Here is a 27,264-nt window from a genome sequence, read left to right on the forward strand (position 1 = left end):
GAAAGAAGAATGGAACTGGAGGAATCAACCAGCCTGACTTCAAACTATACTGTAAAGCTACAGTCATCAAGATAGTATGGTACTGGCACAAAGACAGAAATATAGATCAATGGAACAAAATAGAAAACCCAGAGATATATCCACACATATATGGACACCTTATCTTTGACAAAGGAGGAAAGAATATATAATGGAGAAAAGACAGTCTTTTTAACAAGTGGTGCTGGGAAAACTGGTCAACCAGATGGTCATTCATTCATAGAAGAATGAAACTAGAACATTTTCTAACACCATACACAAAAATAAACTCAAAATGGATTAAAGATCTAAACATAAGACCAGAAACTATTAAACTTCTAGAGGAGAACATGGGCAAAACATTCTCCGACATAAACCACAGTAGGATCCTCTATGACCCACCTCCTCGAATATTGGAAATAAAAGCAAAAATAAACAAATGGAACCTAATTAAAATTAAAAGCTTCTGCACAAAAAAGGAAACTATAGGCAAGGTGAAAAGACAGCCTTCAGAATGGGAGAAAATAATAGCAAATGAAGCAAATGACAAAGGATTAATCTCAAAAATATACAAGCAACTTCTGCAGCTCAATTCCAGAAAAATAAAAGATCCAATCAAAAAGTGGGCCAAAGAACTAAACAGACATTTCTCCAAAGAAGATATACAGATGGCTAACAAACACATGAAAAGATGCTCAACATCCCTCATAATCAGAGAAATGCAAATCAAAACCACAATGAGGTACCATTTCACACCAGTCAGAATGGCTGCTATCCAAAAGTCTACAAGCAATAAATGCTGGAGAGGGTGTGGAGAAAAGGGAATCCTCTTACAGCGTTGGTGGGAATGCAAACTAGTACAGCCACTATGGAGAACAGTGTGGAGATTCCTTAAAATACTGGAAATAGAACTGCCAATATGACCCAGCAATCCCACTGCTGAGCATACACACTGAGGAAACCAGAACTGAAAGAGACACATGTACCCCAATGTTCATCACAGCACTGTTTATAATAACCAGGACATGGAAGCAACCTAGATATAAATCAGCAGATGAATGGGTAAGAAAGCTGTGGTACATATAGACAATGGAATATTACTCAGCCATTAAAAAGAAATCATTTGAATCAGTTCTAATGAGGTGGATGAAACTGGAGCCTATTATACAGAATGAAGTGAGCCAGAAAGAGAAACACCAATACAGTATACTAACACATATATATGGAATTTAGAAAGACGGTAATGATAACCCTGCATGTGAGACAGCAAAAGAGACACAGATGTATTTAACAGTCTTTTGGACTTTGTGGGAGAGTGTGAGGGTGGGATGATTTTGGAGAATGGCATTGAAACATGTAAAATATCATATGTGAAACGAAAAAAAAAAAAAGGAAAGAGTATAATTGCTACAGACCAGACACACTGGTAGAAGCTGGCATCTCTCAAAGACTGAACTTTCCTTAAAAAGCTGATATCCAAGCACATTTAAATAGATTAAAGAAAAAAAAACTTGAGATTATTTCCAGTTTCTTTCTTTAATAAATCCATATATATGAGTGATTTTACTGAGAGCCATTTTATATGCATAAAATAAGAAATTGTGATTATAAGCAGGAACTTAAAGACGGAGCATGGATAGAGAAGAGAGTAAGAATTGAGTTCTAAAATACTTGAAACACTTAGATATGAAGATCATAGGAAGAACCAGCAAGGACCTCAAAAGAAAATTAGACTCCTGCAGCATAAAAAAACTAGTAGGGTATGCATTTCCAGAAAATGAAGAAAGATTCCAAAAAGTAGGGGGTATCGAACTGTGACATTTACTGCTTAGTATCTAAATAATATGAGCAGTAAAGATTGACCATAAAATTCTGCAACCCCACAACCATTACATACTTCTCAGTATCAATTACCTCCCCTGCAAAAAATATCGAGACTCATTTCATGAAAAAGTATGAAGGACTAAATAAGATAATACGTGAAAGCACCTAGTGTAATGCCAGTAACAGAGGTATAAGCAGGAGGTTTTTTAAATTATTGATACAGACTGAGGTTGCCTAACATAGACCTCCTGAATATAGTATGCTTGACAACCATGTGAGAGAATTAGGCTAAAGTGTCTAGTATGACTGGAAAAAGCAGAAATGATCATAGCTCAGGGAGGAAGCTTGAACCAGACAATGAGGAGAAAAATAGTGTGGGTAGGGCAATTCCTATCCTTGGATAACAATTAAAGGAACACATCTCTCATGACTTTGTGTTTTATCCTATCTCATAACTGGTATCTGCACACTTTTAAAACATTAGTTAATATTTGGAAAGCATTTGAAAACAACAACAAACTTCTCTTAAGGACAAATGGTATAAAAGTTTAGTGATCTAAATAAGCATTAATGTCACAAGTTAAAATTCCATTCTTATCTCCTACTCAATATATTGTCTAACTCCATAATTTTACAATAAACCCTTTTACATTTTGTATCTGCATAAATATCTATAAGTGGGCTTCCCTGGTGACTCAGTGGTAAGGAATCCATCTGCCAACGCAGGAGACATGGGTTTGGTCCCTGGATCAGGAAGATCCCCTGGAGAAGGAAATCGCAACTCACTCCAGTATTCTTACCCGAGAAATCCCAAGGACAGAGGAGCCTGGCAAGCTATAGTCCCTGGGGTCACAAAGAGTCAGACATGATTTGACAACAAAACAATAACAAAAAATAACTATAGACTTATTATATAGTTCTTGTGGTTTTTGATATATAAAGTTACTCCATTTGGCTAATTTTTAGTCAATGGCCTTTTGATTTTATAAGATTTCCCCTAATTTTTTCCTCTTCTCATCAGATTTAAAATTAGTTATGTAATTGGTCATGGTAAACATCTTAAATAATGGTGTGTCCTATAAGACAACTAAAAGCAACTTGTGTTTTTAGAAGTATTTTTCATCATAATGATCATGACCATGACATCGTGATCATATTGAAGCTAGAGTCTGGATGAAGTATAATGTAAAAGAATTAATGCTGGAAAAGGCTGGTTCAAAGTTTGCCCTTAAATAATGCATTTGTATGAATCATTTCTTTCTCTATAAATTTTTAGAAAAATACTAATTTTTGGAAGCCTATTTTTATGCATTCTTTCAGAATCTTCTTATACTCATTTTCTATCTTAACATTTACGCAGGAAATTTGGTTTGCAAAGCAAAGCATATGTCCTTATTTATGTAAGTCTTACATCAGTGATTAAAAGTAATGGTTGACTTTCAAGAAATGTATTTGCTCAAATATATTGCTTATGCTTTATTAATTTTTTCTAGGCAAGGTTTTTACTCTAAAATAAATTCAGGACTGATAAATACAGTAATGAAAAAAATCATATGAATCCATTTTGAAAACTGCAAAGTCATTTGGAACTTACCCTCTCTAGATTTCTCTACCTGCTCTTTGGATTTTTTTAAATTTTAGAAGAAAAAAGCAGCAGTTAACTATCTAGTGAGCCCACACATAACTCAATGATTCCAGGCACTAAATTCACTACAGAAATTATAGGAAGTTGGCAATTCAAATGCCTTCCCTTTATACAAACTGTGCACTGAACATTCTAAACTGCTGATTCTTCTCCTAAGGTTGCTCATTTCTATATAGGGGTATCCAGGTTATGGACATTTAAGAAAGTGAAAAGCCTTTGTAAATGCCAAAAATCTAAAGTGAAAGGATTTATTCCAAATGTTCATTTAATCATTTTGCAAATCTACTGGAAAAATTAATATTTTTTTAATTTACCTTTTTTTGTAACTTTAATACTAACACTGAAAATATAACGATCACCTATTTGTTGGTATTTTACTTCTTGATTCCACAGATGGGAGAGAGAAGCAAGAAACAGTATTAATCAATGTTTCTCATCAGCTCTTTCTCATTCATCCAGTGAGGGCATTCTCAGTTGGCAGAAAGCCTAAAGATGGCCAAATTTTTGGTTTGTTTAAGTATTTCTGAGCAGGAGTGTACTTCAACCATCCTGGAATGGAAACAATGTTCTCCGGACAAAAACTCCTTAGAAAAAAGTCGTATTTTACTATTAGTTTTACAGCTTGCTCATTTTTGCTTGCAATTCCCTTAAAATTGGACAATGTTTCTAATGTCTTACTTTAACCAATACTTTTCATTTAAAATTCATTTAAACCATTCTTATTTGGCTAGAAGTATTCATGTGTCATAACTAGAGAAAAGTTTTAAAAGTTCTGATTACTCTCCCACTTCCAACAGCACAAAAAGTACTTATAAATATTCTGTGCTACCCATTGGGCACAGATTTCTACCTGCAAGGTTTCAGTGGGAAACTGGGTTTGGCTCATTTTCAACCAAGCACTTCCTTTATTCATTCTTTGCCTGATTCTCCCATCTTTTTCACTTCTTCCTACTATAGTTGGCTATTTACAGGCTAAAGCCATTTACTAGACTACAAACTGCAGGGAACTCAAAAACCATCATGTACTAATCTGTATGTTATCTGGCCCTAATAAAAGCTAAAATATCTGCTAACATACGCTAACACTGTATCTCACAGTTAAAATTTGTCTTTTTAAAGGAAGATCATAGATTCCCTTTATTTTCCTTGTTATTCAGATTTAAATCCCCAATTTCTTAAGTATGTCTGTATTTCACATTCCTTGCTTTTGGTCTTTGAAAATGGCTGACACATTAATTTTCTCTATTCACAGCGAAATAGACTTAAAGCTTCTAAGTTAGAACAAGAGGACACACTAAGGCATCAGTCTTCAGAAGTGCAGAGTTGGTTACAAATCCACTCTTAAAGTCTTTACACCACATCAGGTTAACAAAAACAAAAACAAATCACATCCTTTGTGACTAAATCCTACGGATGACAAATGAGTGGATGTCTCTAAAGATCTAGATTTAGCCTAGGAGTGTGGGTTTCTTAAACACTTTTCAGCCACTCTGTCACACCAGATCAGAAATGAGTCTCTGCACCCAGCAGCAGCTGTTGAAGTGTTCTCTCTCTGTACCTCCCAGAAACGATTGCTTTCCTTCTGCCTTTTTCAGCTCTCACTCTAATTCTGGTACAGGGTTTGTTTTCTGCTCAGTTCATAGTACCTTGCCATAACTGCCTCCCCTGCTCTTTGCCTTAATGTCTCCTATGGGTGTTCTTGTCCGACAGAAATCTAGACATTCCGGCAGCAAAGTGGACACTTGGGCATTAAATGGCCAAACAGAGTTAGTGAAATGCAAGATTTCTGGTCCCAGATGCAGTCTCCAAAGGAGTGGAATATCTCATCTTTCAACCAAAGGTTTGTTTTTCTATCTGGTTATAGGCTTTTTCATCAGAATACAGAAGTTACATTTCTCCTATGTGGCACTCAGAAGTCATAGCCATATATATTCAGGACAGGCAAAAACCCCAGTGAGGATATGCTCTTTCAAACTATCTGAAACTACTTCTGACAGAGAAACTAACCATCAGAGAAGGAGAGTTTACTCCACAACACTCATTTAGAACAGAATTTTAGGCCCAGCTTAATTTATTTAATTGTTGTATAACATTTAATCACTTTATAACACTGTTTTCATCTGATTAAGTATTAGAATGCACAAATCTTAAAGATACTATTTTTAAATGGTATAAACCTAAGAGGAAATTTGAAAGGTTGTTTGGTGCATTCTTATCCCTTTTTTCTTTTTTCCAGACTCCAAACATTATTCTTCCAAACACTGAACTATCACATTTAAAAAACAACAACAGAATCTTCCAGTGTAAGACTTCATGGGCCTGGAGATGTGCTGTCATCGTTATTGAAATCCATCCCCCAGCTCATCTGCGTGGCTTACACCCAAACCACAATTCTCAAATTTCTACTACAACTGAGTGCTTTCTTAGTTAGGTATTAGAGAACAGTTGACAATCTCACCTTGGGAAACAATTCTATAATATTCTAGCTCTTATAACCTATCCTAACCTGACCTGCCTCTTGAGAAACCTGTATGCAGGTCAGGAAGCAACAGTCAGAACTGTACATGGAACAACAGACTGGTTCCAAATAGGAAAAGGAGTGCGTCAAGGCTATATATTGTCACCCTGCTTATTTAACTTATATGCAGAGTACATCATGAGGAACGCTGGGCTGGAAGAAGCACAAGCTGGAATCAAGATTGCTGGGAGAAATATCAGTAACCTCAGATATGCAGATGACACTACCCTTACGGCAGAAAGTGAAGAGGAACTCAAAAGCCTCTTGATGAAAGTGAAAGAGGAGAGTGAAAAGGTTGGCTTGAAGCTCAACATTCAGAAAACAAAGATCATGGCATCTGGTCCCATCACTTCATGGGAAATAGATGGAAAAACAGTGGAAACAGTGTCAGACTTTGTTTTTTTGGGGTTCCAAAATCACTGCAGATGCTGATTCAGTTCAGTTCAGGCGCTCAGTTGTGTCCGACTCTCCGCGACCCCATGAACCACAGCACGCCAGGCCTCCCTGTCCATCACGAACTCCCGGAGTACACTCAAACTCATGTTCACAGAGTCGGTGATGCCATCCAGCCATCTCATTCTCCGTCTTCCCCTTCTCCTCCCGCCCCCAACCTTTCCCAGCATCAGAGTCTTTTCCAGTGAGTCAACTCATCGCATGAGGTGGCCAAAGTATTGCAGTTTCAGCTTCAGCATCAGTCCCTCCAATGAACATCCAGGATTGATCTCCTTTAGAATGGACTGGTTGGATCTCCTTGCAGTATAAGGGACTCTCAAGAGTCTTCTCCAACACCACAGTTCAAAAGCATCGATTCTTCGGCGATCAGCTTTCTTCACAGTCCAACTCTCACATCCATACATGACCACGGGAAAAACCATTGCCTTGACTAGACGGACCTTGATTGACAAAGTAATGTCTCTGCTTTTTAATATACTATCAAGGTTGGTCATAACTTTCCTTCCAAGGAGCAAGCGTCTTTTAATTTCATGGCTGCAATCAGCATCTGCAGTGATTTTGGACCCCAAAAAAATAAAGTCTTGACACTGTTTCCACTGTTTTCCATCTATTTCCCATGAAGTGATGGGACCAGATGCCATGATCTTTGTTTTCTGAATGTTGAGCTTCAAGCCAACCTTTTCACTCTCCTCTTTCACTTTCATCAAGAGGCTTTTGAGTTCCTCTTCACTTTCTGCCATAAGGGTAGTGTCATCTGCATATCTGAGGTTATTGATATTTCTCCCGGCAATCTTGATTCCAGCTTGTGCTTCTTCCAGCCCAGCGTTCCTCATGATGTACTCTGCATATAAATTAAATAAGCAAGGTGACAATATACAACCTTGACGTACACCTTTTCCTATTTGGAACCAGTCTGTTGTTCCATGTCCAGTTCTAACAGTTGCTTCCTGACCTGCATACAGGTTTCTCAAGAGGCAGGTCAGGTGGTCTGGGATTCCCATCTCTTTCAGAATGTTCCACAGTTTATTGTGATCGACACAGTCAAAGGCTTTGGCATAGTCAATGAAGCAGAAATAGATGTTTTTCTGGAACTCTCTTGCTTTCTCCATGATCCAGCGGATGTTGGCAATTTGATCTCTGGTGCCTCTGCCTTTTCTAAAACCTGCTTGAACATCTGGGAGTTCACGGTTTATATACTGCTGAAGCCTGGCTTGGAGAATTTTGAGCATGACTTTACTAGCGTGTGAGATGAGTGCAATTGTCCGGTAGTTTGAGCATTCTTTGGCATTGCCTTTCTTTGGGATTGGAATGAAGACTGACCTCTTCCAGTCCTGTGGCCACTGCTGAGTTTTCCAAATCTGCTGGCATATTGAGTGTAGCACTTTCACAGCATCATCTTTCAAGACTTGAAATAGCTCAACTGGAATTCCATCACCTCCACTAGCTTTGTTAGTAGTGATGCTTTCTAAGGCCCACTTGACTTCACATTCCAAGATGTCTGGCTCTAGGTCAGTGATCACATTATCGTGACTATTTTGGTCATGAAGATCTTTTTTGTACAGTTCTTCTGTGTATTCCTGCCACCTCTTCTTAATATCTTCTGCTTCTGTTAGGTCCATACCATTTCTGTCCTTTATCGAGCCCATCTTTGCATGAAATGTTCCCTTGGAATCTCTAATTTTCTTGAAGAGGTCTCTTGTTTTTCCTGTTCTGTTGTTTTCCTCTATTTCTTTGCATTGATCACTGAGGAAGGCTTTCTTATCTCTCCTTGCTATTCTTTGGAACTCTGCATTCAGATGCTTATATCTTTCCTTTTCTCCTTTGCTTTTCGCCTCTCTTCTTTTCACAGCTATTTGTAAGGCCTCCTCAGACAGCCATTTCGCTCTTCTGCATTTCTTTTCCATGGGGATGTTCTTGGTCCCTGTCTCCTGTACAATGTCACGAACCTCCGTCCAGAGTTCATCAGGCACTCTATCAATCAGATCTAGTCCCTTAAATCTATTTCTCACTTCCACTGTATAATCATAAGGGATTTGATTGAGGTCATATCTGAATGGTCTAGTGGTTTTCCCTACTTTCTTCAATTTAAGTCTGAACTTCGCAATAAGGATTTCATGATCTGAGCCACAGTCAGCTCCTGGTCTTGTTTTTGCTAACTGTATACAGCTTCTCCATCTTTGGTTGCAAAGAATATAATCAATCTGATTTCGGTGTTGACCATCTGGTGATGTCTATGTGTAGAGTTTTCTCTTGTGTTGTTGGAAGAGGGTGTTTGCTATGACCAGTGCATTCTCTTGACAAAACTCTATTAGCCTTTGCCCTGCTTCATTCCGTGCTCCAAGGCCAAATTTGCCAGTTACTCCAGGTGTTTCTTGACTTCCTACTTTTGCATTCCAGTCCCCTATAATGAAAAGGACATCTTTTTTGGGTGTTAGTTCTAAAAGGTCTTGTAGGTCTTCATAGAACCGATTAACTTCGGCTTCTTCAGCAGATGCTGATTGCAGCCATGAAATTAAAAGATGCTTACTCCTTGGAAGGAAAGTTATGACCAACTTTGATAATATATTAAAAAGCAGAGACATTACTTTGCCAACCAAGGTCCGTCTAGTCAAGGCTATGGTTTTTCCTGTGGTCATGTATGGATGTGAGAGTTGGACTGTGAAGAAAGCTGATCGCCGAAGAATTGATGCTTTTGAACTGTGGTGTTGGAGAAGACTCTTGAGAGTCCCTTGGACCGCAAGGAGATCCAACCAGTCCATTCTAAGGGAGATCGATCCTGGGTGTTCACTGGAAGGACTGATGCTAAAGCTGAAATTGCAATACTTTGGCCACCTCATGCGACGAGTTGACTCACTGGAAAAGACTCTGATGCTGGGAAAGGTTGGGGGCGGGAGGAGAAGGGGACGACCGAGAATGAGATGGCTGGATGGCATCACTGACTCTGTGGACATGAGTTTGAGTGAACTCCAGGAATTGGTGATGGACAGGGAGGCCTGGCGTGCTGTGATTCATGGGGTCGCGGAGAGTCGGACACGACTGAGCGACTGAACTGAACTGAAGAGAGTCTTAATTTCTAAACTTCTTAGGTGAAGTGTAGAGTTCATAACTAACAATGGATACCTATCACAAGTGAATCTGATTAACACTGTGTATATTTAATTTCTTGCCATTAGACAGCCTATACAACTATTCTATTATTAACAGTACACGAAATGATCTTTTAAAGCTGAGGACCAAGGGAAGGCAGAAGTAAACTATACAATGAAGGATCTGATATTCTTCCCTACATATGTAATATGATATTTTAATGAGTCAAGTCAGTTTGCATAGTTAATCTCCAAATAACCCTTACAAATTATTATCTGAATTTAAGGCACTATTCCACATACAATCCAAAATCTTCTAGGCTTCCTTTCAATGGCTGCTTTCTGCCTACAAATATTTTTAAAAAATCTTATCCAATCCCTTCAAAAGCATACATAGAAGATATTTAATGCAGATATCAGAAGAAATATGAAAGAAATATGTGAAAGGATGACATTGTGATAATAAGAAATGGTTGGTTGCAAGATTTTTCAAGTACATTATGAAGAAACTGACATAGTTTCTGTTTAAATTCCAAAAATAACATACTGAGTAAAGTCCTATTTTCATGGTGAGAAAAAATGTTGAAAATTAGGTGGTCAGTAGATCTGAACACAGGTAAATTAAAGCATACTCTGGCATTTTAAACTGATTTCAGAGAAAATATAGCTCTTTATTGACCACACCAGAAATTATGATACTAATCATGAAGAATTATAGACTCTCAATTGACTGATAAATTTTCCATCAAGCAGGTATCTCTTGATAACACCACTAACCTAGGGTTTCCTAGCTTCTGCTGAACCCTTTTCAGGGTTAAGAAATAAGTTCCAACATATTACACCAAAAATGTCCCTTCTTTCACTCTCAACCAATGTCACAATGGAAAATAAGAATGCACTCTTTGCTACAAAATAGCTCTTTCAATTATAAAATAACTAACATCATCTAGCACTAAGTCATTCAAGTTTAGACTCTCATTCAGTTTCCTTAATAATTCACAGAACAAAATGACTCATGGACCTTTTAACATCTTAACAAATAGCTCTTAACATCTTAACAAAGTTCAGTTAATCAACATTGTTTAGAAGCGTGACTCAGAACTAGACACAGAGTCAATATGGGGTCTGAAAATTGAATAAACAGTTAGGAATTGTTAAGTTGATCTGGAATCCTACATGTATCAATTTAATCGAAGATAGCATTTGTTTTAGTTTAGCATCTGGTGATAAAAGAAAATATATGAACTGATCTCTGTCCCTGGTTCTTGGCACAGAGCTCCTGAAGCCCTTGTAAATTCCTAGGTGAAAAGATACTAGGAACATCTTTTTTTCTAATGTTTGGTCTTTGATCCTAGCTCCTGACACAGGGTCTCTAAATTCCCTGGAATTTTCTGTGTGATAGTGAGTTAACTCAGGTAGGTGGATAAAAGAGTCCAGAGCCCTCAAGGAGGAAGAAAGTGTACACAGCTCTCAAGGAGGAGAAAAGGACAAACATTTTTTTTTCAACATTGGTTTGTCTTAGTCACATAAGACATTATTTTCTTTAAGCCCAGAGCTAACAATGACACAACAAAACTCATCTTGCTCAAGGGTATGTTTTTCCTTAAGCTCTGTACTAATGAGCTTACCTTGTGGCTCAGCTGGTTAAAAATCTGCCTGAAATGCAGGAGACCTGGGTTGATCCCTGGGTTGGGAAGATCCCCTGGAAAAGGGAATGGCTACACACTGTAGTATTCTGGCCTGGAGAATTCCATGAAGTTGCAAAGAAGTGGACATGACTGAGCGACTTTCACTTCACTTCTAACGATTATATAATAACAATGTATATTGTTTCTCCTCCTTAACAAGAACCTTCTGACTAATCTTATCTTGTAGGAGTGAGTCTGGTAAGACCTTTCTATTGTTAGTTCTAATCTTGTCAGTTTAAGATGTATCTTGTGGGAATGGGTCTAAAAGTATGTAAGGCCTTGATAAGACTAGCAAAGGGGGCACTTTCTGTTCCCCTTCTGATGTCTATGTCAGAAGCATTCTCTGTCCTTTTTCACTGTAATAAACTTCTGCCACACAAGAGCCTGAATGATCAAGCCTGGTCCCTGACCCCAAAGCTAAATCTTCTTTGGAGATCACTAATTTCACATCCTTCACCATAAACTATCAATAGGGGTGCCTTTTGTTCTAATAAGGCAACTCTGGGTAGATTCTCAGATGGCTCTTGGATGGGGGCTGGTCACCAAAAACACCAAGCCATAATTAGAAGCTTTGAATTTTCAGGCCTAACCCCCATTCTCTAGAGGAGAGGGACTGGAAGAGGAGTTAGTAATTGTTCATGCTTACAAGAGGAAAAGTCCATAAAATTCCGCAAAGTACAAAGTTCAGAGAACTCTCATTTAGCAGACACATCCACACACCAGAAGGATAGTACTGTACACCCCAGAAATTCCTGACCCTTTCAGACCTTTATCTGACTGTTCATCAGTATCTTGTATCATATCCTTTAAGAAACATAGGAGGAGGACTGGAACGTTTTCTAAGCAGTAATCTAGACACAACATTATTGCTTTGTGTTTCTTTCCTAATAAAGCACATAGATCATTTTCATTTGACATTCTTTCAAAGGGAATTTAAATTTTTTCAAATTTGTTTTTTCCACAAATGCTTTCTTAGTAGTTTAGGGATTTTTGGTCTTTTCCCTCCTACTTGTAATAGGCACCTACTCTTTTATATCTCTAGACCTTAACATACTGTTCCCATATTTCTATTATTTGAGACAACTAGTTGTCATTCCCTTCCCCACCAGTCCTGGTTGTAGTTGGGACAACCAATGAGTTGATTGAAACAGGAGATGGGCCTATGATCCAAACTCCTTCTTCTTTTAAAAACTGGAACCAAACAAAGAAATTACATTCTTCTCTAGTGATGAAACTATGAGATGCAGGAACTGTCACAAGTCATGTCCAATGTTTGATGAAAATGAAGGCCCACTAGGGCTGTGTTCTACATCCTGTCTCTAATCACCCCTGAGTCCTAATGTACCCTTAGGTTCTCCAAAGGTACATGAGCTCATACTTTCATTAAAAGGAAAAAGGAAGGGAAAAACCACTTTGCCAGCAAAATAACACAGTTTAGGGGCTCAGTCCCACAGGACTGCTGCCCACTTCAGATGCCAGTTGCAAGTAGTAGGTCCCCAGGTTATTGACAGCTTCTGTCTGACGGTTACAAATCAGAGGTCCCCAGAATCCCATCCTTGGGTTCCATTAATTTGCTAGAGTGGCTCACAGAACTCAGGGAAACCCCTATTTACATTAACCATTTAAGAAACTTTTTGGAGGCTCTAGGGAAGAAAGCTTTCTTGTCTTTCTAGCTTTTAGAGACCATCCACATTCCTTGCCTTGATGATTCCTGCCTCCATCTACCAAGGCAGAAATGCTCCACCTTTCTAAAGTTCTTCTGTAGTCACATCTCTCTCTGACACTGACCTCAAGTGAGAAAGATATTTTAAGGACTCTTGTGATTAACTTGGACCCTCCTGAATGAAGAATCTGCCTGTAGTGCAGGAGACCCGGGTTTGATCCCTGGGTTGGGAAGATCCCCTGCAGAAGGAAATGGCAACCCACTCCAGTATCGTTGCCTGGAAAATCTCATGGACAGAGGAGCCTGCTAGGCTGCAGTCCAGGGAGTCGCAAAGTGTCGGGCACGACTGAGCGACTAGCACTAGCACCAGCACCTGAATGATCCAGGATAATCTCATCTCAAACTCCTTAATTCTACATACATGTGCCAACTCTCTTTTGCTTTCCAATGTAGTGTATCCAACAGTTCTGAAGGCTTAGGCATAGACATAGGCATAGAGGGTGAGAGGGTGGTGGTAGGCAGATGGGACTTTCTTCTACTTCCCACTAAAAATGAGAACAGCATTCCATCTCTCACATCATTTGATTCAGTAATAAAAATATATTAAACAGGAGAAGCCAGACACCCTCCATGTTTAGCAGCCTGTTAATCAACATTATTTGGAAACAGTTAAATTTCAAAATGACACCTTCAAAATTGATTTTTCTGGAAAGGAAATTTCTGCTGGTTTTATCTTTTCCTGAAGATGAGTTTGAAGATCTTTATTGGATTTCCCCAGCAAACAATCAGAATGCAATCTTTGAAATGTAGAAGTAAAAGTATTTCCATACCCATATCCTTGAAGCCTGGGGCTGCTATCATTCCTGAGTATAGAGAGTAAACATAGCATCTCTCTTTGTTTTACTAATTGCTTTGTTTCCCCAAGCTGCCAGCTCAACATCTGCCAGGCCAGAATGCACTCTCTCCACATACCAGAGAACTACTGCCGGCCAGATGAAGGACCTGAGCTCCCTGGTGTAGGGGTAAGTGATTTCCAGACACTCAGCAGGTGGTTTCCAAGAGGCAAAAACTTTCAGAGAAAATGAAGCTGAAATCCCTCCCCTCCCAAAATCTTTAGAGTGGTTATGGAGTTGTTGATTCTATAATGATCTCATACTGTCTGCAATTTTATTGATTTTGTTTTTCAAAAGAACTGTTAAAGATGACAATTCTCAGACAGGCAGAATGTGAGCAGATGCCCACATTCTCACACAGTTCTGCCAAGATACTTTTGCATCTTTCTGCACATAAATCAAAATGAAGACATGTGTCATAGACGCCTGCTACTGGTACCCAACCCCCAGAAGAAGGGGGTTTATTGTGTGCTCATTTCCTGCATGTAGTATTAAAACAACTCCACCTGAAAAAAAATGAACAGCTCTTCCAAAATAAAAGAGATTTGCTTCTGAGGCACCTTATAAACCATTCTTAATTAACAAAACCCACTGAAACAGAAATTTGGGTCATCACAATCAAGTGCCATCCCTGCTATTTCTAATTCTTAAACTTCTTGTCACATCTACTGGTGAAGCATCAAAATACAAAATGCTGTAACAGCTTATGTTCTGTTGATGTTCAATCATCTACTGTGCATCAGAAAGGCTCATTTCAAATATGGCATGAAAGGAAGAGAAGTAAGCAAAAACCAGATTCAGAAAAGACTTGAAATAAACTGCCTCCAGGAAAATGCTCAAGAGGAAAAACTGCAAAATCATAGCCTTACCTTGGGAGACTTGGGCAGATCCACTGTCTTTTTTGCTAAGTTTAGCGGAGTTAACTCTAGTTTCTCCACTGAGGGGTGTTTCGGAGGGCGAGGTGGGGGGTGCAAGAAAGAGCTTTCATATCTCCGTATCAGGTAATACTGTTCTTCAGTGATCTCTTCGACCAGAGTACTGACTAGAAATGATCCTGGATCCCCAGAAAAATTATTAATTAACTGAACAGTCATATTCACACGGCCAACAGAAATTTCCCAGCACTCCTTGGGATTGGCAAAGTCACTTATGAGTAGATAAGAGTTAGTGATAGATTCCTCCAACTGTAGTCCTGGTGTAGTAGTCAAAATGTCTTTTTCAATAAAAAGATCTCTCACAGACACCTTCACATTGAAGGGCAGGCGGAACTGTGCACAAAGCTCAGAAATCTGGTACAGTTTCTTATCATGAATCACCTCTACAAAACCTCCGTCCATGTACAAAGGGAGCAGTGCTGCCTCATGGGAATTTCTGAGGATTTTTTCACAAGACAGAACATCCATCACTTTTTTAATTCCTTCACAGAAGACTTCAGTTGTCTGTGAGTGATGCACTAGAAACTCATCCCCGACAGAGACAGATGACAGCTCCTCAAAGGGTGAATGAAAGGATTTGGTGGCCACCACGTGCAGAGGCTCCTTTTCACTCTTTGCTATCTCAAGGTCATAGGCGGTTGGGAACTTTCGAGGTTGCCGCTTGAATTTGCCTTTATAGCTAGTGGGGATCAAGAAGTGTCTTTTAGGGGAATTGCTTCTAATTTCTGAAGCCAAGATCTTTGATGCCTGGCACTTTTTGTGGATCACAATGGTTTTCCCAGGCTGTAAAATGCTTATGGGTAGCTGGCTTCCTTGGGACACTTCTATGACTTCAGCCACTATGGGGAACTCTTTATTGGTCATTTCATAAAGATCTTGTGTAGATAACACCTGAAGAAACCAGTTGGCATCATAGCTGTCGGTAATGTCTTTGACTTCAACATCTAAACTGGGGAGGATACGGACAATATCCTTTCGGACTGAAAAAGAAAAGACATTTTTTGCATCAAAATGTTGCTCTGGAGCAGTATTAAAATCACTCCAGGAAATCCAAGGAAGAGGGGAAATATGTGTACATGTGGCTGATTCACTTTGCTGTACAGCAGAAATTAACACAATCTTGTAAAGCAACAACTCTAATTAAATAAATATTCTAGGGAAATGACAACCCACTCCAGTACTCTTGCCTGGAAAATCCCATGGGCAGAGGAGCCTGGCAGACTTCAATCCATGGGGTCAAAAAGAGTCAGACACAAGTGAGTGACTTCACTTCAAAGAAAGTTAAAAAAAACTCAGTCCAGGTAACACAAATAAATTTATTAGAAAAATCTCAGATGCTTATGATATAACATTGTTTATGCATGACTTCCCTTTTTTATATTTAAAAATGAAATAGACAGTAAATAAAACCAATATCTATAAATCTGCCTAATTTTAGAAATGGACATTAACTAATATCTTGGAGCCCTACAAACGTCACCAAAATCATATCCTTACTTTAACCTAAGAGTAGTCATTCTTCTGATTTTGGTGTTAACTATTCCATTGGGTTTTTTTGTAGTTTTATCATACATAACATACATGAGTGTATGTACATGTGTTTAAACATATGTGTGTTTTTCCAGAAAACTTATTATATCATATTAGGTCATGTTTTTGCAGTCCAGATAGTGTATGTAAAATAATCTTAGAGGAAAGTTTGGGTATTTTAAGTAAGATTCTTCCTGCATAAGCCTCAAAACATACATTCTATATACAAAATTCTATCCTATGGGGTATAACTGTTTTGCAAAATCATGGGATATAAAGTAATCAAGATTAATTAATATGTGGAAATGGATACCAAAATGCAGTCTTTTTCCAACATGAAAATTATTCCTATCTTTGCTGGTGCTACCTTAACACCTAGATAGAAAAGAAGTAGTACAAAATGTTATAGTCAAAAGACCACTCAGGAACCCTAGGTTTGCTGGCAGAATGCTTACCAGTGTATTCTCTGCCAATGTGTCACCAGAAATAATGAATCTCTTTATTTTTTCCAAGAGCCCACTGTCTCAGAAGTCTTTCTTTGAGACTACAAAGACACTTAAAATATTGTCCTGAAATCATCTGCTCTCCATATGCTGTCCCACACAGTATCCTTGCAGATGGTCTTGCATCAAAAAATAAAGTTTAACATTAATATTAAAGGATTTTATAATGGTTTGAATTTTCTTGAAAATTTCCTAGCACTTAATGTTTTGTAGCCTTTCTATGATCTACCATTGTTTTCCAGTAAATCTAGCTACCCTTCTGTTAATATTCTTTCTTCCCTGTATGCTTTTGTAGATGAATAATTTGGAATATTTGGAAGACAGAATTTTTCTCCTATAAAACATTACCTATATTAATATGCTTTGTATTACTGTTGATACATAATCTGAAAGCTCTAATTTGTGTCATGTTACTTGTACATGCTGCATAAGAGAGTTCCTAAAAACACACAGGATGACATTGTATTATTTTATTTTCTTCAACATAAAAAAGAAAAAAAAATCAATGGTTATCTATCAGTTGAAAGTCAGTAAAAACTGCAAAGATTTTCCATTAAAAAAGAAAAGAGGGGAAATGCTTTTTTTAAAAAAAAAACTTTATCAGTTAATTTTATAAAATTTGGTAAACTCAAACTTTTGAAATTGTTCCCATAGGTTTCCCTGAAACCCAAGGTAATTTTAGAAGCTTTAAAATCACACTATTTCAATTGAAATGAACAGTGTTTAAGAATTATAGAGCTAGGACTAGATGGATGCATAGACTCACATCATTTCTCAAGTTGAGGGCACAGCTTGACACTGGTAGGATAGATGCCATTAAGGAGTTTCTGAGGATTCTAAATTGAACATAAAGATCATAACACAAGCTAGATCACAATCTGCATTTGGGCACAATGAGTACGGTGGGGAAAGAACTGTCTTAATACTTTAGGATGATTTTATTGCCAGAGAAAGGCTATGGGCCAGGTTACCTAACTTCTGTTCAATTTTTATGTACCCAATTCCTGACCTATATTCAATGCTTCTGTACCAAATCCACTGAAGATATACTAGCTTATCTGATCCTACTTGAAATATCAGCAGCATTTGACAGAGTAGATTTGACTCTTCGCTATAAAATTTTCTCACTTATTTCCTTCTTATAATCCTTCTCAACTTTTTGCTGGTTCCTTCTCCTCTACACACCACCCACTCCGCCCACCCCACACACATACCTTTTAATGTTTCTTGGTTCTCCTCCTTTCTTTGTCCACAGTCACACCCACATGATCTTACCCAGTCTCACGTCTGTCTTTAAGACTCATCTGTGTGCTGATGATTCTCCAATGTGTTCAGTTCAGTTCAGTCGCTCAGTCGTGTCCGACTCTCCGCGACCCCATGAATCACAGCACGCCAGGCCTCCCTGTCCATCACCAACTCCCGGAGTTCACTCAAACTCATGTCCACAGAGCCGGTGATGCCATCCAGCCATCTCATTCTCTGTCGTCCCCTTCTCCTCCCGCCCCCAACCTTTCCTAGCATCAGAGTCTTTTCCAGTGAGTCAACTCTTCGCATGAGGTGGCCAAAGTATTGCAGTTTCAGCTTCAGCATCAGTCCTTCCAATGAACACCCAGGATCGATCTCCCTTAGAATGGACTGGTTGGATCTCCTTGCAGTACAAGGGACTCTCAAGAGTCTTATCCAACACCACAGTTCAAAAGCTCCAATGTGTATCTCTAGCCAAATAATTCTCCTGCACTCCAAATATCTACTTAAGATCTCCACTTGGATGTCTAAAAGATGTCTCAAAATTAACACGTTTAAACTGAAATTCTGATCTTCCCAACCCAAACCTAATCTATCTGTTGCTCATTCTTCTAAGAAAAATCCCCTCATGCTTTAGGCAAGATGAGGAGAAAAGTAACCATTTTAAAATATATCCAGATCATTCACTTCTCTTAAAAAAAGGCCTGAGCTAAGAAAATCTGTTTTGCTGCAGCCTAGCCAACTTGGGTTTTACAGAGTCTAACTGATGTGGGAAGGGAATTACCAAACTCCAGTCCCCGATGATCATTTTATCTCACTAAAGAGATGTGAGGAAAAAAGCTGAGAAGCAAGATCAGTAAAAGACTGAGACTTAATTACAGGATTGTAGAAGGCTTCTGCTCCCCTGCACTTCACCAACCACATCAAGGAGACTTATATATGATAGCAGAAGATTGCAATGGAAAGAATGGCATTTATGACCCTATTTAAGTAGGGGTCTCTAGGGAAAGACAACAGGGGAAATAATAAACTAGAACACTACATAGAATGTTAGGTTCTGGCACCTACAGGTACAGTAACCAATGAGCACAGCCCAATTCCTATTTTAAAAATTCACACTAAAGACCTATTACCTCAATTTATTTTATCCTATAATACATCATGCTTAGCTTTCAACAGAATATTCCAAAGTATGTTAAAAGGCAAACAACAGTCTGCAGATATAAAGCAAGCATCAATACTAGACTCAGAAATGGAAGAGATTTTGGAATTATCAGATTGGCAATTTAAATATGATTAATATACTTAGGGCTCTAATGGAAGAAAATGCAAGAAAAGACAGCTAATGTAAGCAAAGAGATGGACACTCTTGGAAATAACCACAAAGAAATGCTAGAAATTAAAAACACAGGAAAAGAATTAAAGAATAACTTTGATGTGTTTATTAATAAACTATATATGGCTAAGGAAAGAATCAGTGAGTCTGAAGATTTGTCAGTAGAAACTTCCCAAACTGGAAAGAAAAAGAATGAAAAAAAAAAAAAAAACTGAGAATTTCGAAGACCATAAGGACAATTCCAAAGGTGTAATACACACATTAGAGCAATGCTAGAAGGCAATGGCAAGCCACTCCAGTACTCTTGCCTAGAAAATCCCATGGACGGAGGAGCCTGGTAGACTGCAGTCCTTGGGGTCGCTAAGGGTCGGACACGACTGAGCTACTTCACTTTCACTTTTCACTTTCACACATTGGAGAAGGAAATGGCAACCCACTCCAGTGTTCTTGCCTGGAGAATCTCAGGGACGGGGGAGCCTGGTGGGCCTCCGTTTATGGGGTCACACAGAGTCGGACACGACTGAAGTGACTTAGCAGCAGCAGCAGAAGGAAAAAGGGAGAGAAAAGAAAAGATGCAATCATGACGCTGTAATGGCTGAGAATTTTCCAAAATTAATGAAGTTAGTAAATACAAAAAATTGACACCTAAACATATCATAATCAAACTACAGAAAATCAAAGAAAAGAGAAAACTTAAAGAAGCCAGAAGGAAAAACAAAACAAACCATTTTACCTTTGGATGAAAGAAGCTAAGAACTACACTGGACTTCTCTTCAGAAACCATGAAAGCAGAAAGATAGTAAACAGAATATTAAAGTATTGAAAGAGGAAAAAAATACCAACCTAGAATTTTGTATGTGGGAAAATTACCCTTCAAAAGTCAAGGGTGGAAGAAGATGCCATCTCAAAATATCTCTTTGGTTTGAGGATTATTTTGAGCTAAATGTACTTCAAAAGTAGCAGATTCAAGAACATGCTAATCTCCCCTTTCTTCCTGAAAACAGGAGATAAAAACTCTATGCTAAAGATGTCCTCCATACCAGAAGAAAGAAAAAATTTTAACAGGGAGTCAAAGCCAATTCTGGACAAACAGGCCTTGTCAAGATAATTTTTATCTTCCTTTAGGCTCTCCTCACAGTTTACTTTTCCACAAAATTCTCAGTTGTTCAACCCAATTTAAAAGCTGCAGGTTTCACCATTTCTTTGGGTCTTCATTTTCTTAGGGCTCCCACGTCAAACTTACGCAAATTTGTATGTTTTTCTCCTGTTAATCTAAGATCAGTTTAATTCTCAGGTACAGCCAAAAAAACTTTAAGAGGGTAAAGGTGAAATTTTACCTTCCCTACAAAAGTGAAGGAGAGATAAAGACTTTCTCAGACAAACAAAAATGATAAACTATGTCAACAGTAGACTTGACTTGCAAGGAATATAAAAGAAGTTCTTCAGAGAAAAGAAAATTACATGTCAGAAACTAAGATCTACATGAAGAAAGAAGAGCATTAGAGAAGAAATAAATGAAAGCAAAATAAAATGTTTTATTTTTCTTACATTTGATTGATAGAACAAATAACAGTTTGTTCAAAATAAAAACTGAAACAGCATATTGGATGATTACAGCACATCGATAATGAAATAAATGACAGCACTGTATAAAGGGACAAGAAAGAGTAAGTGGGCATACTTTGTTATACAATACCTGCACTTGTCATGAAATGGTATAGTGTTAGTTGAAAGTAGACTTAGATTACACATGCACATTTCAAACTCTAATGACTAAAAATATTTTTGAAGTAAAGCTGATATGCTGGGGAAGAAAGAAAATGGAATATGTAAGAGGCTCAATTAAAACTAGAGTAGGCAGAAAAACACACCTAGTTTTTTTGGATGGGGCCAGAGTTGACTCACTGGAAAAGAGTCCGATGCTAGGAGGGATTGGGGGTTGGAGGAGACAGGGACAAAGAGAATGAAATGGCTGGATGGCATCACCGACTCGATGGACATGAGTCTAAGTGAACTCCGGGAGTTGGTGATGGACAGGGAGGCCTGGCGTGCTGTGATTCATGGGGTCGCAAAGAGTCGGACACGACTGAGCGACTGAACTGAACTGAAAGATAGATATTAGGAAAGATGTGGCCACAACATCAGTCTTTAAGGATGGGGAGAAATTACAAGCCAAGATAGAATAGGAGAAGGAACACCCTAAGAAAACCACAATTATAAATAAGAAAGCAGACTAAAAGGATATGGTCAGTGATCAACATGTAGTCCAGTCTCAGGATTTTAAATGAGAGCACGGAGTTTGGAGAAGAGACCTGTTGAAAATAAGACTATGTCTGAAAATGGATATGTCCCTGGAATATTTGAGATTAGTGCAGGTTGGGAAGCAACAGTTAGAACTGGACATGGAACAACAGACAGGTTCCAAATAGGAAAAGGAGTACGTCAAGGTTGTATATTGTCACCTTGCTTATTTAACTTATATGCAGAGTACATCATGAGGAATGCTGGGCTGGAAGAAGCACAAGCTGGAATCAAGATTGCCGAGAGAAATATCAATAACCTCAGATATGCAGATAACATCACCCTTATGGCAGAAAGTGAAGTGGAACTCAGAAGCCTCTTGATGAAAGTGAAAGAGGAGAGTGAAAAGGTTGGCTTGAAGCTCAACATTCAGAAAACAAAGATCATGGCATCTGGTCCCATCACTTCATGGCAAATAGATGGGGAAACAGTGGAAACAGTGTCAGACTTTATTTTTTTGGGCTCCAAAATCACTGCAGATACTGACTGCAGCCATGAAATTAAAAGACGCTTGCTCCTTGGAAGGAAAGTTATGACCAACCCAGATAGCATATTAAAAAGCAGAAACATTACTTTGCCAACAAAGGTCCATCTAGTCAAGGCTATGGTTTTCCCGTGGTCATGTATGGATGTGAGAGTTGGACTGTAAAGAAAGCTGATCGCTGAAGAATTGATGCTTTTGAACTATGGTGCTGGAGAAGACTCTTGAGAGTCCCTTGGACTGCAAGGAGATCCAACCAGTCCATTCTAAAGGAGATCAGTCCTGGGTGTTCATTGGAAGGACTGATGCTGAAGCTGAAACTGCAATACTTTGGCCACCTCATGCAACAAGTTGACTCACTGGAAAAGACTCTGATTCTAGGAGGGGTTGGGGGCGGGACAACAGAGAATGAGATGGCTGGATGGCATCGACTCGATGGACATGAGTTTGAGTGAACTCCGGGAGTTGGTGATGGACAGGGAGGTCTGGTGTGCTGTGATTCATGGGGTTGCAAAGAGTCGGACATGACTGAGCAACTGAACTGAACTGAATGACCAAATTAAATAGAATTCTGGAATATTAATTTGACAGTACGTTTGGAAGACAAGTTGAAATCGATCATTTGTCTATCTCTACTAAGTACTATGAAGCCCACAGATAATCACTGTACTGACAACTCACTCCATCTAATTGCTGTTGCATCAACTTCAAATTTTATGTATTTTACCATTTTGTTAGATAATACATTAAAATAAAATCCTTGTTATTGTTTATAATATTCTCTTTACTCTTGCCTGTTTTAAATTCTCCACTGTTTTTCAGTCACTAAGTCATGTCCAACTCTTTGTGACCCCATGGACTGTAGCACAAGCTTCTCTGTCCTTTACTATTTCCTGGAGTTTGCTCAGATTCATGTCCATTGTGTCAATGATGCCATCCAAGCACCTCATCATGAAGTGATGGGATCAGATGCCATAATCTTTGTTTTTTGAATGTTGAGTTTAAGCCAGCTTTTTCACTCTCCTCTTTCACTTTCATCAAGAGGCTCTTTAGATCCTCTTCACTTTCTGCCATTTGTGCCATGTTCTGTGTATTTGAGGTTATTAGTATTTCTCCTGGCAATCTTGATTCCAGCCTGTGCTTCATCCAGCTCAGCATTTCTCATGATGTACTCTGCTTATAAGTTAAATAAGCAGGGTGACAATATACAGCCTTGACATACTCCAATTTAGAAACAGTCTGTTGCTCCATGCCCGGTTCTAACTGTTGCTTCTTAACCTGCATACAGATTTCACAGGAGGCAGATAAGGTGGTCTGGTATTCCATCTCTTGAAGAATTTTCCACAGTTTGTTGTGATCTACACACTCAAAGGCTTTGGCATAATCAATAAACCAGAAGTAGATGTTATTCTGTAATTCCCTTGCTTTTTCTATGATCCAACAGATGTTGGCAATTTGATCTCTGGTCCCTCTGCCTTTTCTAAATCCAGCTTGTACATCTGGAAATTCTCAGTTCGTGTATTGCTGAAGCCTAACTCGAAGGATTTTGAGCAAAATACAATGCATTATAGCATGTAAAATGAGTGCAATTGTATGGTAGCTTGAACATACTTTTGGCATTGTCCTTCTTTGGGATTGGAATAAAAACTGATCTTTTTCAATCCTGTGCCTCTTGCTGAGTTTTCCACATTTGCTGACATATTGAGTGCAACATTTTAACAGCATCATCTTTTAGGATTTTAAAAGTTCCATAGCCAAAAGTTAAAATAAAAACATATATTTTTAAAAGTTTCCTAGAATTTGGATATGACATACTTAAGTTTTCAAACTGAAATACTTTCATGATAAATTTTATCATATCTAAGTATGTGTCCAAGAGAAAGATAAAGAAACATTTCTGCTGCTTTTCTTACAAAATAGACAGTTATATGCTGTTGCAAAATATTTTTTTAAAAATAAGAGGGGAGATATCACATTATAATCTTTATTAGCTTTAGACTACCACTGCTTACATTTGGTATATATAGTTCCAGTGTGTGTGTGTGTGTGTGTGTGTATGTATTACACATCCTTAAACAAGCACTTTTAACTTATAACTGGAAAAATGTAATACTCTCTGATACCACCAAAAATGAAAATGGTTACAGTGAGGGAGTTAAACTAAAAAATTTCCCAAAAAAGTTATCTTCATAAAAAACTGATAAAGAGATAAGAAGGCACCAACCCAGAGCATGAGAGGCATTCCTGAAAGTATTTATTACAAATTTTCCAGTTTCAAATTAATCTGAAGTAAAAACAATATATATTCACAAAACCTTAATTAACACTTTCCAAATTTTCTTCCTGGGTAAACAAGAATTCTTGGGTACATTTCTGGTTTTCCAAAGGGAGCTATTAAGAAAAAAATTTCCATTCCATTTTCTCTAAAAAATGTAGCATTGGTTTCCTCCCTCTGCTTCTGAGTCATTTCATTAAATTCTGTCTTTCTGCCTATTCTTTTCAAGGAAAGTCCCTTTTACAGTTAGGGCTAATGTTAATCACAGTGTGATGCTTTTCTGCATTTCCCACTGCAACAACTCTTTTACTTAAGTATGAATTTGGGGTACCCCACTAAAAATTATCTTTAAAGAGAAAATAAAGGTATATATTTACGCTTGATTAATATTAAGCAATACGTGAATCCTTGGACAGCTAATACTCTAGAATACTCTTGGTCTCAACTCAGTATTCAAGGGCCCATCCTTTGCAATTAGACCTGAATTAGCAGTACACAGTTAGAAATCTACTGATACAATCTTATTCAAGTCTGGAAGGCAAGATGGTTGTTTTGACATATTTTTATCTTAACAAATTTTGTAAATTTTAGCCTGCAGTTTTTCTCAATTTTTAGTTTCTCCTATATTATTATGGTTAAATAGTTCATGTATTTTTGGGAAATTTTCACTTTTTAAGTTTGATTTTTGTTGTTGTTGTTAATTACTTTAAGACTATACTTATATTTCTTTAAAGTCCTTTCATAAATTTTGTCTCCAACTCTCATTTATTCAGTGAATTGGTTACATTTTCCCATTTATTCAGTTTCATTTCAACTTAAGAGAAGCTATACAATGAATTTCCATTTTGTTGGGTGTCCTCCTCTGGTTCTACTTCTGCTTATATTTACAAACAGATATAGTTCCTTTTGGATAACTCTCCAACATTTGTAGCAGGAAAAAAATCATGACTGCCCTTGAGAAATCTTGCATTTGATATGGCTTTATCTGTAACACTACTCTGTCTTTTACATTTTCATTTAGTTCATAAAAGCTAAAAAAATGAAGAGCCATTTTCTTATATTTAATGATACAATTAACATATTTTCTTCATTTGATATGTCAACTTGCCTGGCCTGTTGTTGCCAGTTATTTAATCAAACACTGATCTAGCTGTTGTCATGAAGGTATTTTGTAGATGTGGTTATCATCCAAATCACTTGACATTAAGTACAGGATGTTGATCTCAATATGTGGATGAGCCTGATCCAATCAGCTGAAGGTCTAAAAAGCAAAAACAAAGGTTTCCCATAGAAGAAACTCTGCTTCAAGAATATAGCATAGACTCCTGTTTAAAGCTTGCCAGCCTGTCTGATTGACATAGAACTTATTAGCCATTGCCCTCCGCCCCGTAATTACATTAGCCAAGACCTTATAATTAATTAAATATTTAAATAACATATAATGGAGGAGAAGGGGATGACAGAGAATGAGATGACTGGATGGCATCACCGACTTGATGGACATGAGTTTGAGTGAACTCCAGGAGCTGGGATTGGACAGGGAAGCCTGGCGTGCTGTGATTCATGGGGTCACAAAGAGTCGGACACAACTGAGTGACTGAACTGAATTGAACTGATGCATATACAATATAATTATATATAATATACAATATTGATTTATATAAAATGGTATACCGTTTCTCTGGAGAACCCTAACTGATAAAATGTTATTTATTGGTAGTTTAGGAATAAATAAACATGTATGTATACACACACACACACACACACACACACATGCAGTAAAAACTGTACTTTGCTTGTTGTTTGATGCTTATATTAGTAGTAAGATTTCTGCCTAAAGGAAGAAAATGAAATGGAAGCTTGCTAGAGTATTCATGGGTTTTAGAGATCATGTTATGTCACAATATTTTCATGGACACATCAGGAAAAACGTCACTAATAAAAACTGAACTTGTTATATGACTATGTGTGCATACTAAATAGCTTCAGTCATGTCCAACTCTTTGCGACCCTATGGACTGTAGCCCATCAGATTACTCTATCCATGGGATTTCCCAGGCAAGAATACTGGAGTGGGTTGCCATGCCCTCCTCCAGGGGATCTTCCTTACTCAGGGATTGAACCCATGCTTCTTGCAGCTCCTGTATTGCAGGCAGATTCTTTACTGCTGAGCCACGTGGGAAGCCTGTTATATGACTATAAAAGGAGAATGAATATTCACTTCTTGGCACCAAAGTCAGTATTATTTGTAGTTATATAACTGATATATATCTGACACTAAATTTGGTACCATAAAGTGAATATTCATTCTCCTTAGCTATTAAATTCATAAATACATCATTGCAACAAATCAAATCTGGATATGATAGGTGAGAAAATCCTCTTCTACCTAAACAGGATCTTTGTACTGTACAATATACATAGACGGAAACAATTATTTTAGATGCTTCATTCATTCAAGTATTTAATTTATTGAATAATAAACATTTACTTTTTGGGGGCTTTCCTGGTAGCTCAGTGGTAAAGAATCTGCCTGCCAATGCAGGAGATGCAGGAGATGTGGGTTCGATCCCTGGGTTGGGAAGATCCACTGAAGGAGGAAATGGCAACCCACTCCAGTATTCTTGCCTGGGAAATCTCATGGACAGAGGAGCCTAGTGAGCTACAGTCCATGGGGTCGAAAAGAGTTGGACATGACATAGCAATGAAATAACAATCTCCAGCATCAAAAAGATAAATACATAAGAAATTGACAAAGAAAGTTTCAAAAATTACTAAAAATTAAAAGACACTTCCTCCTTGACAGGAAAGTTATGACCAACCTAGACAGCATATTAAAAAGTAGAGAGATGCTTTTGAACTGTGATGTT

At 38.0% G+C, this 27,264-nt stretch overlaps 1 protein-coding gene across 5 annotated transcripts in view; it reads right to left on the reverse strand.

Annotated features, from left to right (window-relative positions):
* Window positions 1-27,264, reverse strand: part of THEMIS (thymocyte selection associated) — a 242,128-nt gene that overhangs the window by 134,209 nt on the left and 80,655 nt on the right. For all 5 annotated transcript variants that reach the window (XM_088840738.1, XM_088840734.1, XM_088840737.1 and 2 more), the window contains one exon: window positions 14,658-15,703. In XM_088840738.1, coding sequence (XP_088696864.1) covers window positions 14,658-15,703 — 1,046 coding nt within the window. The remainder of the gene's footprint in view (window positions 1-14,657; window positions 15,704-27,264) is intronic.

Source organism: Moschus berezovskii, chromosome 10, assembly GCF_049115385.1.
Source record: "Moschus berezovskii isolate FMDL1 chromosome 10, NW_MosBer_1.0, whole genome shotgun sequence".
NCBI classification, from domain to species: domain Eukaryota; kingdom Metazoa; phylum Chordata; class Mammalia; order Artiodactyla; family Moschidae; genus Moschus; species Moschus berezovskii.